The sequence below is a fragment of the Cervus elaphus genome, chromosome 32 (genome assembly GCF_910594005.1).
Source record: "Cervus elaphus chromosome 32, mCerEla1.1, whole genome shotgun sequence".
Taxonomy (NCBI): Eukaryota; Metazoa; Chordata; class Mammalia; order Artiodactyla; family Cervidae; genus Cervus; species Cervus elaphus.
Window position 1 is genome coordinate 23,039,114 of NC_057846.1, and position 17,768 is coordinate 23,056,881.

General features: G+C 43.9%; 1 protein-coding gene across 1 annotated transcript in view; it reads right to left on the bottom strand.

Moving 5' to 3' along the window:
• Positions 1-17,768, bottom strand: part of CENPU (centromere protein U) — a 44,114-nt gene that overhangs the window by 22,939 nt on the left and 3,407 nt on the right. Inside the window, exon 3 of the mRNA XM_043893532.1 lies at positions 15,056-15,173. Coding sequence (XP_043749467.1) covers positions 15,056-15,173 — 118 coding nt within the window. The remainder of the gene's footprint in view (positions 1-15,055; positions 15,174-17,768) is intronic.

The window sequence follows — 17,768 nt, forward strand, 5'->3', positions numbered from 1 at the left end:
GACATTTACATGGAAATCTCTAAGAGATAATACACAAAACTTATCTCCTATCTTCCTGCTTGGTATTCACAGAAAAGTGTATTCACAGAAAAGAGATTAATAACTCACAAGGACCTGATGCTCACCACTCTGCTTGAACTTCTAACACAAAAAGTTGGAAGAAACAGTAGAGATAGCCATAGATAACATAATACCCAAATCCGGGGCAATCACAACACTGCAAATCCACTATACTTCAAGGTAGCTTCGGCAACATGGTAAAGAAAAGGAAAGAAAAGCAGTGCCTACTTTATTATCTCCGACCTCCCTGACTAGGGTTGCTGTCCCATCCCTGGAGGCTGGGCACGCTTGGGTCCCACTGCTGAACTGGGGTGCGGTGGACACAGCCTGGCTCGGTGCACTTGGTGGAAGCCTTTTCAAAGGTCTACTGTGTGCTATGTTTGGCTGAGACAAGAGTCCGGCGTCACATCAAGGCCTCGAGCAACTGATGCTTTTGAACTGTGGTGTTGGAGAAGATTCCTTAGAGTCCCTTGGACTACAAAGAGATTCAACCAGTTCATCCTAAAGATCAGTCCTGAATATTCATTGGAAGGACTGATGCTGAAGCTCCAATACTTTGGCCACCTGATGCGAAGAATTGACTCACTGGGAAAGACCCTGATGATGGGAAAGATTGAGGGCAGGAAGAGAAGGGGATGACAGAGGACAAGATGGTTGGATGGCTCACTAACTCAATGTACATGTGTTTTAGAAAGCTCTGGAGATGATGAAAGACAGGGAGGGCTGGCATGCTGCAGTGTACAGGGTCGCAAAGAGTTGGACACAACTGAGCGACCGCACAACTACAACGACTGACTATCCCAAGGCACTTCAGGGCTCCCTTGGGACGTTAAACAATTAGGACACCCTGAGCAGCTTGGTATTTTGACTCTGATTTCATCAGACCAACCAAGACCAAGGTCCTATTCCCAGCCATATTCTACAAGGGGAGAGCCCGCATTTGGGACTAAAGAGTACCCTGGATGGCCATCAATGCCCAACCTGAAAGAAATAGCCTTAGGCCAGAAGCCACTTACCCTAACAAGAGACAATATCCCATAAAGTTGGAAGCAAAGGAGGAGTTACAATCCCTCGTAGACAAATTTTTAAAACACTGCCTCTTGGTGACCTGCCAATCTCCATGTGACACTCCCATTTTTCCGGCTATTAAGTCAGCTGAGGAATATTGAGTGATACAAGACCTCAGAGCAGTAAATGATGCTGTGGTCCCCAACCACCTGCTTTGGTCAATCCTTATGAAATATTAGCCCAAATCCCTAATGATGCTAATGCTTAAGTGTTCTTGTCCTCAAGGACGCCTTCCTTTGCATCCTAGTCTATCCCTCCTCACAATATTTGTTTGCTTTTGAGTGGATTAACCGCCACTCAGGACAAATCCAATAATACACCTAGACAGTATGGCCTCAGGACAGCCTACATAGCGGCTCTTATGTCCAAGGAAAACAACTATGGGAGATGCATCAAAAGAACGGGCTATTCTACAGTATGTTCATGAAAGTCTCAGATCAAAATACCACTAAGTCCTTAATTCCTTGGGTTAGAAAGCCTCTCAAAGTCACAACAAATCTCAAAGCAATGAGTTAAATATCTGAGATATAGTATATATCTCAGAAAACCCAGAAATAGACAGTTACCTCCATACAGAAAACAAGCTGTATTTAGGTTTAAGCACTCCAAAGAGCTGCCTGCAATTACAGAGACGTGGGTTCAGTCCCTGGGTTGGGAAGATCCCCTGGAGAAGGAAATGGCAACACATTCCAGTATTGTTGCCTGGGAAATCTCATTGACCCAGGAAAGTTGTGGGCTGCAGTCCATGTGGTCACAAAGAATTGGAGACAACGGAGCAACTGAACCACCACCAGCCTTGAGTTACTTGCTGGGATTTTAGAGAACAAAGTCAGGTTCGTGTGTTTTTATCTCCTCTGCTTCCGCAATGTAGATCCTCTGCCTGAGCTCCAGGAGCTTCACTCACTCTCCTCTGTGACTATCCTGTCCAGGCTCTCAGGAACTACTTGACTCATCTGTCGTCCCCCAGACTGAAGGGGGAGCCGGGCCACTTTATATTCAAGTGAGACAACTATGAGATCTCTGGGTCTGTCTTTAGAGAAAATTAACTTCTAAATGAGCTCTATTTAATTGGCTTAAAGGAATTTGAGTGCTTATATACATTCTCAGAAAGATAAAAGAGGCTCACTAGGATACATTTGGGTTCATGTGATCTGGGAAATATTCAATATTTAATTAACCTCTGGCATTAGAGCTAGCTTAAGCTTGTGGGTTTAATTAATTCAGACTTGACTTTAGAGTGATCAATATTAAGTATACTTTTATCGTACCTAGGGTTATTGAGTGTTAGTAAGTACATACTGTTTGTTATGAAATTTGTCAACAGGGAAAATAAGCTGATATGAAATTTTTAAGTAAATATAACCAGGATAAGAACTTTTTAGTAAACTCTACAGCAATAATTATGCTTTGGAAACATCCGTCTAAAACACTCTGCAAATTTTGGTAAATTGAAACTAAATTAAGTTCAACAATAGGAATTCATTGAAAATCCAGGCCTTTTCAAATAAGATAAAATATTGAGAATATTAATTTATACACAGGGCCAAATTACCAACTCTTGTCTTCTTGTGAGAGAAAAACTAAAGATGTTTTGTGCCACCTTGCGATGTCCTTCACCAACGTATAGAATGCTAATGTAGAAGACAGTTCATGGTTGTTAAGGAAAGTAGGATGTGTGTTCTCAGAAAAGAGGGTATGAAGAATAGAAATGTATTTTGTTGAAAGGAAAAAAGGTGATTTTGCCTTGGAACTGGCTATTTCTGAATGGGGAAAGAATAAGGGACAAAATATGGCTACAGAAAGTAGTGAATGCTTGTAAATGAGGAACAATGACAAAGGAATTTTGTATGTGGTCAGAATTTTCTAAAGTTGGATTAAATGAGGTAAACACATTTTATTAAGAATAGGTTGATGTGAGACTGAATTTGGTTTTTCTCTCGTAAGGGAACAAGGTTTTCCTGGAATACACCTTTTTGATAGCAGACCATGTGAGTTCCTATCCCCTGAAGGGATCTGTATTTACTTCTGAAAATTATTTTCACCTCAGCTTAACAAGCCATTGTTTGGCTCTATGATTCCCTCTGACTGGGAGTTTTAAAACTTTCTGAAAGGTTCCCCTGGGGGCTCAGTGGAAAAGACACAGCCTGTAACGCAGGGGATGCCAGTTCCACCCCTGACCCCGGGTTTGGGAGGATCCCACCTGCCATGGAGCAACTAGCCCATGTGCCACAGTACTGAGCCTGCGCTCCAGAGCCCAGGAGCCACAACTACTGAGCCACGCTCTCAGAGCCCGTGCGCTGAAACAAGGCAAGGCACCACAATGAGAAGCCTGCACACGGCAGTGAGAGAGGAGCCCCTGCCCGCTGCAAGCAGAGAAAGCCTGCCGCAGCAACAAAGACCCAGCACCGCCAAAAATAAAAATAAATACATTAAAAAAAAAAAACTTTTCGAGATTTTTGAGACTCCCCAAATATCAAATTTGAACTAAAGGTCTTTTGACCTCAAGATACTTTGGGGGTGCTTCAAAGGGTCCCTGGAGCACCCCAAAGAAAGATCCTAAACTAACTGGGTTCATATGGTATGTTAAATTATGCGGGAAACATTGTCCAAACTCGCTGCTGCCTGTGTCAGATACAATCATTACCCTCTCCCCGATTTTATCGAAGCCATCAGACAGAGGAAAGGGTTTGGGTTCTTCTGCTGTCTAGTCTCTCACCTTACCCCATGTCCAAACAATCCCCTGAGGGAATACTCCCACCTCCAGGCCCTCCTTGTCTAACACCCATGGCCTTTCGTACTGTACCCAACTTCAGTCTCCCATCGGAGAGGCCCTGCACATCCCCCAGGAGTTCACTTTGCACCTCCAGGACTTCCTTCACGGCTCCACTTGGCAGCACTCACACAGGGAGAGACCAACTACTGGGCTGGCCACTTGCACGCAGCCCATATCCTAGGTTTTATAGGTGCTCCCCATCAAGGAATACACCCCAACACAGGGAAAACTTTATAGGACATGAGCTTCATGGCCAACAAGTGGAGTCCTGCCAACACACTGGCACTGCTTCAAATGTCCCCTATTGGGTGCCCCTCACTGGAGAGATTGGGCTGACCTGAGATGTCAGGTTATGAATTAAAGGGAGCAGAGACTCTCAAAATCCCATCAGATAAGAAAGGAATTCAGAGGACGACCCAACTCCCCTCCGACAAAAACCTCCCAAGGACTGTCTCCAGGACTCTGGACTTCAATTCTAGAAGCGCTCTTGGTTGCAGGTTACTCAGTATGGCAGGATCCTCTTCTAAGCCACAAGAAACACATCTGGAATGTATACTTAGTAGTAGCAGTAGTGTTAGTAGCTCAGTCATATCCAACTCTACAAAATACCATGGACTGTAGCCCACCAGGCTCCTCTGTCCATGGGATTCTCCCGGCAAGCATACTGGAGTGGGTGGCCATTCCCTTCTCCAGGGGATCTTCCCAACCCAGGGATCGAACTTGAGTCTCCTGCATTGTGGGCAGATTCTTTACTGTCTGAGCCACCAGTAAGATACCAAACTGTGAATTTTAAAAAATAGAAGGACTGAAAAGAAAAAACTTAAACTTTACTGTAACACTGCCATGCCTTTATGTACGTTAGGTAGATGGAGAAAAATGCCCTGAAAATCAGTCTCTAAATTACAATAACATCTTGCAACTGGATCTTTACTGTCACAAGATGGGAAAATAGACTGAGATTCCCTATGTTCAAGCCTTCATGGTTCTTTACCAAAACCCTGTTCTACTGGGCTCCTGTAATCAAAAGCCAGGGGAATCAGAAAGCATTCCCAACATTTTAGATGATCCCCTTTAACCTTCTCCAATTCTCAGAGGTGAAACAAAGGCTCCTCTGCTTCCCCAGAGCCACCGAGTTTCCCAGATCCCTATGACCAATCCCAAACTCCACATTCCTATGTCCCATACACCCTTCATCACCCCTGAAGGGAGACTGACTGCCCCCAGGGTAAACTCATAGTGGAACTTCCTATCAACCAGGATCAGAGAAAATATGCCCTTGAAGGGAAGTGACAAACAGTGAAGGAACAGTCAGGGTACACGTGCCTTTCTCTTGAACTGATTTTGTCCAATGCAAACAAAGACGGGGCCGGTATACTGAAAACAATGGTAAGTTTGTTGCAGGGTTTCAGGCCCTAACTCTGGCCTTTGACTGGGAGGATGTCCAAATAGTTCTACTATAATACTTGCTTTGGACCTGAGGAAAAGCAGAGAATGTGGGCAGCAGTCCAGTGGCATAGTACCAGCCTGACCAACCCAAACATTTTGTGATGGATGGAGACACAGTCCAAAGTCAGGAGCCCCACTGGTATTGTGAATCCAGGGATGGGACAGAAGCCATGAAACACGTGATCCATTGTGTTATTTGAAGGGATGAAAAAAACCTATCAAAAATGCAATTAACTATGAAAGGGTTCAAGGAGTGACCCAAGAAGAATAAGAAAACCCAGCCTTCTTTCAGGGGCCACTAGTGGAGGCTTTTGGAAAACTCACTAGCACTGAACCCTCCAATCCCAGGGCAAATCCCAGCTATGACAACATCTGATCAGTCAGTCTGTCCTTGATACTCCGCAGAAACTCCAGAAGGCACAATTAGGCAACAAACCCTGATGACCCAACTCCTAGAGGTGGCCTTGGGTATTTAATAATGAGCAGAAGAGAGCCCAACATGAGAAAGACAGGCCAGGGCTCAAGCTAAACTGACGGGGATCCTGGAGGCTCCCTCTGAGAGGTCTATCTCCATCGAGGGGGCTTTGGGTAGTTCCTGACGTGACAGGTAATAAGATGGATTTTTTAATTGATACCTGAGCCACTTACTTCTTCCTGATTTTTCAAGCAGGGCCTCTTTTCTCCAAAAGCTGCACAGTGACTGCTGTCGATGGAAAGTCTCTCATCCGTTATTTCACTGGGCTTCTCCCGTGTCAATCTGAAGTGTCTGATGTCACCTGCCTTTCTGGTTGTCCCTCGGTGTACTAATAGAGAGGGGACCTTCTGGGCTCCCCTAGGACCAGTAAACAATTAGGATACCTCGAACAGCCCCGTATTTTGACTCTGACTACAGAAGACCAATGAAAAGAGCGAGGTCCTATTCCCAGCCATATTCTACAAGGAGTGAACCCACATTTTGGAAACAATGCGTACCCAGGAGGGCCATCAATGCCCAACCTGAAAGAATCAGCTTTAGGCCAGAAGCCACTTACCCTAACAAGAGACAATATCCCATGAAGCTGGAAACAAAGAAGGGCTTACAACTCCTCATCCCTAAACCCTTACAACATGGCCTCTCGGCGCCATGCCAGTCTCCATGCAATACTCCTATTTTCCAGTTATTAAACCAACTGGGGAAAGTAGAGTGATACAAGACCTCAGAGCAGGAGATGGCACTGTGGCCCCTATTTACCCTCTTGTGGCCAATACTTATAAAACATTAGCCCAACCCCTGAGGATGCTAAATGGTTTACTGTGCTCAACCTCAAGATTGCTTTTCTTGTATCCAAGCCTATCCCCCCTCACAATTGTTTGACTTCCACTCAGGCCAAATGCAACAATACACTTGGACAGTATTGTCTCAGGGGTTTCAGGACAGCCCACACTTGGTCTCCCAGGCCCTAAGAAAACAACTATGGGAGACACACCTAAAAGAATGGGCTATTTTATAGTATGTACATGACATATTAATATGTACCTCACCATGGTGGTCTCAGATCAAAATACCACTTAAGTCCTTAATTTCCTTGAGGCTACAGAGCCTCTCAAAAGTACAACAAATCTCCGAGCAATGAATTAAATATCTGGTATACACTATAAACCCCAGGAATAGACAATTATCTCCATACAGAAAACAAGCTATATTTGGACCTAAGCACTGCAAAGATCTGCCTGCAATGCAGCAGACATGAGTTTAATTGATTAGTCAGGAAGATCCCATGGAGAGTCAAATGGTAACCCACTCTGAAATTTTTGCCTGGGAACTTTCAAGGGCAGAGGAGCCTGGCGAGCTGCAGCCTACCAGGTCTCAAAAGAGCTGAATACGACTTAGCAACTAAACAATGACAGTAACTCCAAAACAAACAAACATCTCTGTTACCTGAGGAAACCAAAGCTGAAAAAGACACATGTACCCCAATGTTCACTGCAGCACTATTTACAATAGCTAGAACATGGAAGCAACCTAGATGTCCATTGACAGATGAACGGATAAAAAGCTATAGCTGCTGGCTCAGCAGTAAAGAACCAGCCTACAATGCAGGAGACGCAGGTTTGATTCCTTAGTCAGAAGATCCCCTGGAGGAGGGCATGGCAACCCACTCTAGCGTTCTTGCCTAGAGAATCCCATGGACAGAGGAGCCTGGCAGGTTGCAGTCCATAGAGTTGGACATGACTGAAGAGACTAACCAGCAGCTGCAGCAGTATACACAATGGAATATTCAGTTCTGTCGCTCATTCGTGTCCGACTCTTTGCAACTCCATGGACTGCAGCACACCAGGCTTCCCTGTCCTTCACCAACTCCCAGAGCTTGCTCAAACTCATGTCCATTGAGTCGGTGAAGCCATCCAACCATCTCATCCTCTGCCGTCCCCTTCTCCTCCCGCCCCCAACCCCTCCTGGCATCAGGGTCTTTTCAAATGAGTCAGCTCTTCGCATCCAGTGGCCAAAGTATTGGAGTTTCAGCTTCAGCATCAGTCCTTCCAATGAATATTCGGGACTGATTTCCTTTAGGATGGACTGGTTGGATCTCCTTGCAGTCCAAGGGACTCTCAAGAGTCTTCTCCAACACCACAGTTCAAAAGCATCAATTCTTCGGCGCTCAGCTTTCTGTATAGTCGAACTCTCACATCCATACATGACTACTGGAAAAACCATAGCTTTGACTAGACAGACTTTTGTCGGAAAAGTAATGTCTCTGCTTTTTAATGTCTCTGCTTTTTAATGTCTCTGCTGTCTAGGTTTGTCAGAGCTTTTATTCCAAGGAACAAGCGTCTTTTAATTTCATGGCTGCACTCACCATCTGCAGTGATTCTGGAGCCCCAGAAAATAAAGTCTGTCACTGTTTCCATTGTTTCCCCATCTATTTGCCATGATGTGATGGGACTGGATGCCATGATCTGAGTTTTTTGAATGTTGAGTTTTAAGCCAGCCTTTTCACTTTCCTTTCACAATGGAAAGGGGAAATTTGGAAAGTAATATTTCACAATGGAATATTACTCAGCCATAAAAAGGAACACATTTGAGTCAGTTCTAATGAGGTAGATGAACCTAAAGCCTATTATACAAAGTGAAGTAAGTCAGAAAGAGAAAAACAAATACTCTACACTAACATGTATATATGGAATCTAGAAAGATGATACTGATGAAATTATTTGCAGGGTAGCAATGGAGAAACAGACATAGAGAACAGACTTATGGACGTGGGGTGGAGGGGGGGAAGGAGAGGGTGAGATATATGGAGAGAGCAACATGGAAACTTACATTACCATTTGTAAAATAGCCAACGGGAATTTGCTACATGACTCAGGGAACTCACACAGGGGCTCTGTACCAACCTAGAGGGGTGGGATGGGGAGGGAGATGGGAAGGAGGTTCAAGAGGGAGGGGATACATGTGTACTTATGGCTGATTGATGATGTTTGGCAGAAACCAACACAATTCTGTAAAGCAATTATCCTTCAATTAAAAATAAACTAAAAAAAAAAAAGACATCTCTACCTTTTTCCACATGGTAGGATTTTGTAGAGTTTGGATTCCAAAATTTGGGCCAATGGCTAAGCCTCTGTATCAAGTCACTAATGCTCAGATATAGAACCGTTACTTTAGAATGAGGAACAGGAAAAGGCTTCACATGATTATCAACCAGACCTTTATCAGAGCGCCTGCTCTCAGTCACCCCGATCTGAAAATGCCATTCATCCTGTGTGTGGCTGAAAAGCAAGGCAAGGCTCTGTGGTTCTTATACAGAAGCCGGAGAAGATTCTGAGCCTGTTGGGCATTTTTCCAAATAACTAGATTTCACGGCCCAAGGTTGGCCTGGTTGTCTCCACGCAGTAGCTGCCACCACTTTATAACTGGAAGAAACTAACAAGCTTACTTTTGGACAGCAGCAGAAGTCCAATCCCGTCATCAAGTACAAGGAATTCTGGAGATTATAGGTCACTACTGGCTAACTGGAGGCCGTCCTACTAATACCACGCAGTGATCCTTGAATCATGAGAACTAACCTACAAAACTTTACATACCCTCAACTTGGCTATGCTTAAGCCTGGTGAGAGCCCACAGCCAACAGAATCTTGCCTCAGAACCCTTGACCAGGTTTATGCCCGTAAATCTAATCTAAGAGACTAAGCTACAGAAAACCGAGGACGAATGGTTTACTGTCAGCAGTAGCTTTATTAAGGATGGAGTCAGGAGGGCAGGGGATACTATCATGAGTGCTCAGAGTGTCCGAGAAGCAAAACCTTTCCCGGCCTACACTTCAGCCCAGAAGACTGAACTGACAGCTCTAACCTGAGCCTTAACCCTAGAGAAAAGATAAATTATAAATACATACACAGACTCAAAATATGCCTTCCATGCTTTACATGCTAGTGGAGCTATCGGAAAAAAAAGAGAACTTTTAAGTACAAGAAATTCCTCTGTAAAGTATGAGGCTGAGATTTTGCATTTCATAGAAGCAGCTCAAAAACCAAAATACATAGCAGTCATTCACTGCCACAAGCATCAAAAGGGAATTTCTCAAATTATCCAAGGAAACAACTGGGCAGATTGGGATGCAAAGAAAGCAGCTCTGATGCCCATAACAGAAATGGCATCGTTCCCACCCCTTACCCCTTCTACCATTATACCCAGATACTCAATTTCCAGAGACCTGGGAACAAGACCAAGGGGGAGCAAAGGGTACAGTTGAGCGCAATTGTGGGATAGTTTGAGCATTCTTTGGCATTTTCTTCTTTGGGACTGGAATGAAACCTGAACCTTTCCAGTATTGTGGCCACTGCTGAGTTTTCCAAAATTGCTGGCATATTGAGTGCAGCACTTTCACAGCATCATCTTTTAGGATTTGAAATAGCTCAGCTGGAATTCCATCACCTCTACTAGCTTTGTTCATAGTAATGCTTCCTAAGGCCCACTTGACTTCACACTCCAGGATGTCTGGCTCTAGATGAGTGATCACACCATTGTGGTTTCCAAGTCATTAAGACCTTTTCTGTACAGTTCCTCTGTGTATTCTTGCCACCTATTCTTAGTATCTTCTGCTTCTGGTAGGTCCATACCATTTCTGTCCTTTATCGTGCCCATCTTTCCAAGAAATGTTCCCCTGGTGTCTCCAATTTACCTGAAGAGATCATTAGTCTTACCCATTCTATTGTTTTCCTCTATTTCTTTGCATTGCTCACTTAAGACGGCTTTCTTATATCTCCCTGCTATTCTTTGGAACTCTGCATTCAGATGGGTATATCTTTCCTTTTATCCTTTGCCTTTTGCTTCTCTTTTCTCAGCTATTTGTAAAGACTTCTCAGACAACCATTTGCCTTGCTGTGTTTCTTTGTCTTGGGGAGGTTTTGGTCGCTGCCTCCTGTACAGTGTTGTGAACCTTCGTCCACAGTTCTTCAGGCACTCTGTCTATCAGATCTAATCCCTTGACTCTATTTGCCACTTCCACTGTATAATCATAAGGGATTTGATTTAGGTCATCCCTGAATGGCCTAGTGGTTTTCCTTACTTTAAGTTTGAATCTGGCAATAAGGAGTACATAATCTGAGCCCAAAGAAGGGCAATGCCAAAGAATGTTCAAACCGCAGCACAACTGCACTCATCTCACACACTAGCAAGGTCATGCTCAACATCCTTCAAGCTAAGCTTCAACAACACATGAACAGAGAACTTCCATATATACAAGCTGGATTTAGAAAAGGCAGAAGAACCAGAGACCAAATTGCCAATGTTTGTTGGATCACAGAAAAAGCAAGGGAATTCCAGAAAAACATCTACTTCTGCTTCATAGACTATGCTAATGCTTTTGAAAGTGTGGATCACAACAAACTGTGGAAAAAATCTTAAAGAGATGGGAATACCAGACTACCTTATCTGTTTCCTGGGAAACCTGTACACAGATCAAGAAGCAACAGTCAGAACCGGACATGGAACAATGAACTGATCCAAAATTGGGAAAGGAGTCCGTCAAGGCTGTATATCATCACCCTGCTTATTTAACTTCCATGCAGAGCACATCATGCAAAGTGACAGGCTGGATGAAGCTCAAGCTGAAATCAAGATTGCTGGGAGAAATATCAATAATCTCAGATATGCAGATGACACTACCCTAATGGCAGAAAGCAAAGAGGAACTAAAGAGCCACTTGATGAAGGTGAAAGAGGAGAGTGAAAAAGCTGGCTTAAAACTCAGCATTTGAAAACTAAGATCATGGCATCTGGTCCCATCACTTCATGGCAAATAGATGGGGAAACAATGAAAACAGGGACAGACTTTCTTTTCTTGGGCTCCAAAGTCACTGCAGATGGTGACTGCAGCCATGAAATTAAAAGACGCTTGCTCCTTGGAAGAAAGGCTATGACCAACCTACAAAGTATATTAAAAAGCAGAGAAATCATTTTACTGATAAAGTTCCACAAAGTTATGGTTTTTCCAGAAATTATGTATGGATGTGAGAGTTGGACCATAAAGAAGGCTGAGCACTGGATAATTGATGCTTTTGAACTATGCTGTTGGAGGAGAGTCTTGAGAGTCCCTTGGACAGCAAGGAGATCAAGCCAGTCAATCCTAAAGGAAATCAACCCAGAATATTCATTGGAAGGAAGCTAAAGAAGCTCTAATACTTTGGCCACCTGATGTGAAGAGCTGACTCATTGGAAAAGACCCTGATGCTGGGAAAGATTGAGGGCAGGAGGAGAAGGGGCGAACAGAGGACAAGATGGTTGGATGGCACCACCGACCCAATGGACATGAGTCTGAGCACGCTCTGGGAGATGGTGAAGGACAGGGTAGCCTGGCGTGCTGCAGTCCATGGGGTCGCAAAGAGTCAGACAGGACTGAGTGACTGAACAACATCACTTCACGTTGGTCAGAAGGGCCATCATCAAAAAATCTGCAAAGAATATATGCTGGATAAGATGTGGAGAAAAGGAAACAATCCTACACTGCTGGTGGGAATGTAAATTAATACAGGCACTAAGGAGAATGGTATGGACATTCCTTAAAAAACTAGGAAAAAACTACCATATGACCCAGTAATCCTACTTCTGGGCATATACCCCGAGAAAACCCTAATTCAAAAGGACACATGTACACCAATGTTCACTGCAGCACTATTTACAATAGACAGGACACGAAAGAAACCTAAATATCCATCAACAGATGAGTGGATAAAGAAGGTGTAGTACATATATACAACAGAGTATTATTCAATCATCAAAAGGAACAAATTTGAGTCAGTTAAAAGTGAGGTGGATGAACCTAGACCCTGTGAAGTAAGTCAGAAAAACAAACATCATATATTACAGCAGAAACTAACACAACATTGTAAAGCAATTATCCTCCAATTAAAAATAAATAAAAAAAAATAAAGAAACATACAGGAATGATCATCTCAGTATTGTTCCAAATAACCAAAAAAACACAATTATTCTTTCAAGATTAGTTAGCATGACTAATATGTGGTATCATCATACAATATAGCAACTCACACCAATGAAAATGAACAACCACCACTACCTATAGCTGTTTAGGGGCTTTCCCGGTAGGTAGTTGGCAAAGAATCCGCCTGCAATGCAGGAGACCCTGGTTCGATTCCTGGGTCAGGAAGATCTGCTGGAGAAGGGATAGGCTACCCACTCCAGTATTCTTGGGCTTCCCTTGTAGCTCAGCTGGTAAAGAATCTGCCTGCAGTGTGGGAGACCTGGGTTTGATCCCTGGGTTGGGAAGATCCCCTGGAGAAGGGAAAGGCTACCCACTCCAGTATTCTGGCCTGGAGAATTCCATGGACTGTATAGCCCATGGGGTTGCAAAGAGTCGGACAGAACTGAGCGACTTTCACTTTTACTTTTCATAGCTGTTTAGATGATTTCACAAAAGGAAATAAGTGAGCAAGAGAGCCAGAAAAGAACACATAACGTATGATAAGAGAGAATACATAATGTGTGAGAGCATTTACATAAAGCTCAAAAGCAGGCAAAACTAAAACAAAATGTTAGAAAGATGACAGGGATCACTTTACATCCAGAAGGAGGGAACAGCAATGACTACCAGGACACACAAGAGGCTTCCATCACAGTGGCAACATTCTGCTTCTGAATCTGGGTGGTGATACCTAGGTGAGTGTTTTCTAGGAACTTCCTGGGCAGTATGCTAAGAGCAGTCAGTCAGACAGAGAAAGACAGATACTGTATGACATCACTTATATGCGAAACGCAAAAACACAACAAACTAGTGAATGTAACATCAAAGAAGCAGACTCCCAGATACAGAGGAAAAACCAGTGGCTTGCCAGTGGGGAGAGGAGCGGGGTGGTACAGAGGAGGGGGATGAGAGGTGCAAATCTGGGTGGACCAGGCTCAGGTGTACTATACAACACCGAGAATACAGCCAAGATTTCGTAGTAACTGTAAATGGAAAGTAAGCCTTAAAATTGTGTAAGACAATTTTTAATTAAAAATAGATTTTGAAAAAAAGAAAATGAGGCCTATCCAAACAATGGACTATTGAACTGTAAGAATTTTTAGGAATGAAGAACTGATACTTACTACCATGTAGATGAACCTTGAAAATACTACCCTAAATGAAAGAAGCCAGTCACAGATGACCACATACATTGTGTATGAATCTATTTAAATATTCAGAACAGACAGACTCATGGAGACAAGAAATAGGTTCATGGTTGCCAAAGGGCTCCAGAGAAATTACTAATGGGAGTGGAGTTTCTTTCTGGGATGATTAAAACATCTTGGAATAGAAAACAGTGATGGTTGTACCATCTTGTGACTACACTAAAACTGAACTGAACCATACACTTTAAAACGGTGAATTGTATGGCATGTGAATTATATCTCAATTTTTAAAATTATGATTTTAGATTCAGATCTTTTACATTTAGATTTCTTTTAGCTAAGAAATTAGAACATTTTATCAGGTCATTATAACATGTTCTGATAATGATTACTTTTCATCATGCCAAAAGTACAGTATTTTCTTTTATTAACAAAAATTAGACTCAAAATACTAGATACCAAATAAAAAGTATGTGAGAAGGTTTATGTTGTCAAAATTCCCTTGAAACTTACTCCTACAAAAAATATCTGATCACTGCTGTTCTAGATGTGGAACTAGCACTTTCTATACCATTTCTGGCCTCTAGAGCGGCCAGTGACAACAGAGAGCAGGCCCATCTGGACAGGTCACACCCCCCTCCCTGGTCCGCCAGGTGGCAGCCCTGTCTCCCAAACACTCCTGGGCCCATAGGCGAAGCTCTCCCGCAGCATCCTCTGCCTTCTGGTGTCTAAGAGAAGAAAAAATATCCCTCTGGTCCTCCCTAAGGTAAAGCCCCTTTCCATGTGACTACTGGAGGTAAGAAGTGAGAAGTATTAGTCTACATCCCTCTTGTTACAAAGCCCTGTAACAGGAACCCTAACCTGGCCGGCTCGCTGACCAGTGCTACCAGCAGAGCCCCACTTTTTCTTAGCTTCAGGGTACCTAGAAGTGAGAAAAATTAACTCAAATTATCAAATACTCCCCAGAACACTGTATTCATGTGGGGACCACCTTGCTTTTATATATAAAGGCATTTCTACATTTTTATTAGTAACTAGCCTAAATGCTATTGCTCGAAGTACTTTAAAGTTTTCAGAATATAGATTGAAAATACTAACCAAAGCTTTCATAGGATTCTTCATCTTTCTCATTTTCGCCCAGCCTGCTGAGGCTTGAGAACCGAGAATCATCAGGAAACTCAAATACATCCAGAGGCTTGTGCGTCTGGCCAGCTTTCTGAAAGTGAACAAAGTTCAAGTCACCGAACCAGCCATACCGAGCAAGAACATCACAAAGCCGACCTACGTGGCAAGGACACTGCTGCTCCCGCCGGTGCCCAAGGAGCGAGCCTTCGCACTCCCTTGGGGGCAGAGGCTCTTCTGGTGATCTAAGGCGGGGTGGGGGAACTTTTCTAGAAAGGACCAGGGGGTAAACACAGTTGACCACTGAACAACGCAGGGGTTGGGGCGCCCAGCCTCCGCACAGTGGAAAATCCCCGTACGACCCTAGCAGCTGGTCTCATCCGAGGTTCCACTTGCGGGGGTTTCAACCAACTGTGGATAGTGTAGAACCTACTACTGAGAACAATCCGGGTAGAGTCATCCCTCCCAGCTCAAACCTGTGTTGTTCGAGGGTCCCTTGTACCCAAGACCGCGGACCGTGAGGCTCTGCGGCCGCTCAGCTCAGCCATCGCGGTGTGGAAGCAGACAGGGCGGTGCAGAAAGAGCAGCACAAATGTGCTGCAATACAGCCTCATGGAGCCTGAAACCTGAGCTCCATGCTTTCACATGCCATGAGATAGTCTTCTTTGATTTTACTTCACTCATTTAAAAATATAAAAACCATCTTTAGCTCACAGGGCCACGGGTCACAGCCAGCCACTCCTAAACCACCAAGGGGTTGCTCTCCAGAAACAGCCACTTACCCCAAAGCTCCCAAACCAAGGTCCGTGAACCAAGGTAAAGTGGAAGTGGTCAAACAGGAGATAGCAAGAGTGAACAACCACATTTTAGGAATCAGTGAACTAAAATGGACTGGAATGGGTGAATTTAATTCAGATGACCATTATATCTACTACTGTGGGCAAGAATCCCTTAGAAGAAATGGAGTAGTCAACAAAAGTCAACAACATCATAGTCAACAAGAGTCTGAAATGCAGTACTTGGGTGCAGTCTTAAAAACGACAGAATGATCTCTGTTCATTTCCAAGGCAAACCATTCACTATCATAGTAATCCAAGCCTATGCCCCGAACAGTAATGCTGAAAATGAAGTTGAATGCTTCTATGAAGACCTACAAGGCCTTCTAGAACTAACACTAAAAAAAAAATGTCCTTTTCATCACAGGGGACTGGAATGCAAAAGTAGGAAGTCAAGAGATACCTCGAGTAACAGGCAAGTTTTGCCTTGGAGTACAGAATGAAGCAGGGCAAAGGCTAACAGAGTTTTGCCCGCACTGGTCATAGCAAACACCCTCTTCCAACAACACAAGAAATGACTCTACACATGGACATCACCAGATAGTGAAATCAGATTGATTGAACTCCTTGTCCCAAAATTCAGACTTAAATTGAAGAAAGTGGGGAAAACCACTAGACATTCAGGTATGACCTAAATCAAATCCCTTATGATTATACAATGGAAGTGGCAAATAGATTCAAGGGAATTAGATCTGATAAGAGTGCCTGAAGGACTATGGATGGAGGTTTGAGACACTGTACAGGAGTCGGTGATCAAGAGCATCCCCAGGAAAAAGAAAGGCAAAAAGGCAAAATGGTTGTCTGAGGAGGCCTTACAAATAGTGAGAAGAGAAGAGAAGTTAAAGGCAAAGGAGAAAAGGAAAGATATACCCATCTGAATGCAGAGTTCCAAAGAACAGCAAGGAGAGATTAAGAGAGTCTTCCTCAGTTTTGAGGATATACAGGGGTAAAAAGTCCTGAGTGAAGGAAAGAGACTGGGCTTACAGGGCAATATACTAATAAGCTCCATGAAGACTGCCCCTCACATCCTCATGAAAGACCACAAGACACAGAAAATTAGAAAAAACATTCAGTAGCTCTGGACAAAGTGAAAGGAGCCATTCACAGACAAGAAAATGTGAGGAAATTCTGGAGAAGAAATACAGGAGACGGAATAAGACTGAGAGACAAACATAGACTCGCACTCACAGACCCTCCGTGAGAAACCACTCGAGGGGTGTGTGGGGCTGGAAGGGGCGCTGAAGGGGGGCTGACGGGTCCTCTGGCCTCCTTGAGCAGAGGCGCCCCCAACCCTGGATGGCAGCTGCCTTCCCGAGAAAAGGACAGGAAGCTGGAGAAAGCCATCCAGAGAACGAGCGGGCTGGGGTGGGGGCGCAGAGGGATCCCAGGGCTTTCCAGGGGAGAAGAGGGCCCCCTCCAAAGCCAGGGGCCCAGGGGAGCAGCGGGAGACACCCTCCAAGAGAGAGAACCAGGGGTGGGGCACAGAGCAGGGAGAACCCCAAGCAGACACATTGCCTGAGGTGTTTCATGTGAGTCTCTAAGGCCAGCTCGACAAGTCACTGGAAAATAATATGCAGTGAGCTGGGAGTATTAAAGAAATGCACCTGCCTTCACACACATTTATTTCTAAGACTCGCCACACCCTAAAGTAAAAATACCATGTGAGTAAAACTACATGGAATATGATGAGATCATAATTGCGGAAAAGTGTAACAACATGGAGAAATGGCTACAAGTGAAAAAAGCAAAATACAGAACACTATACAATTTTTAAATAATGTCAATTATCAAAATGAAAATGAAACCAACCTAGGCCCAGAAAGAGATTCAAAATGTTAATGCTTTCTCCCTTG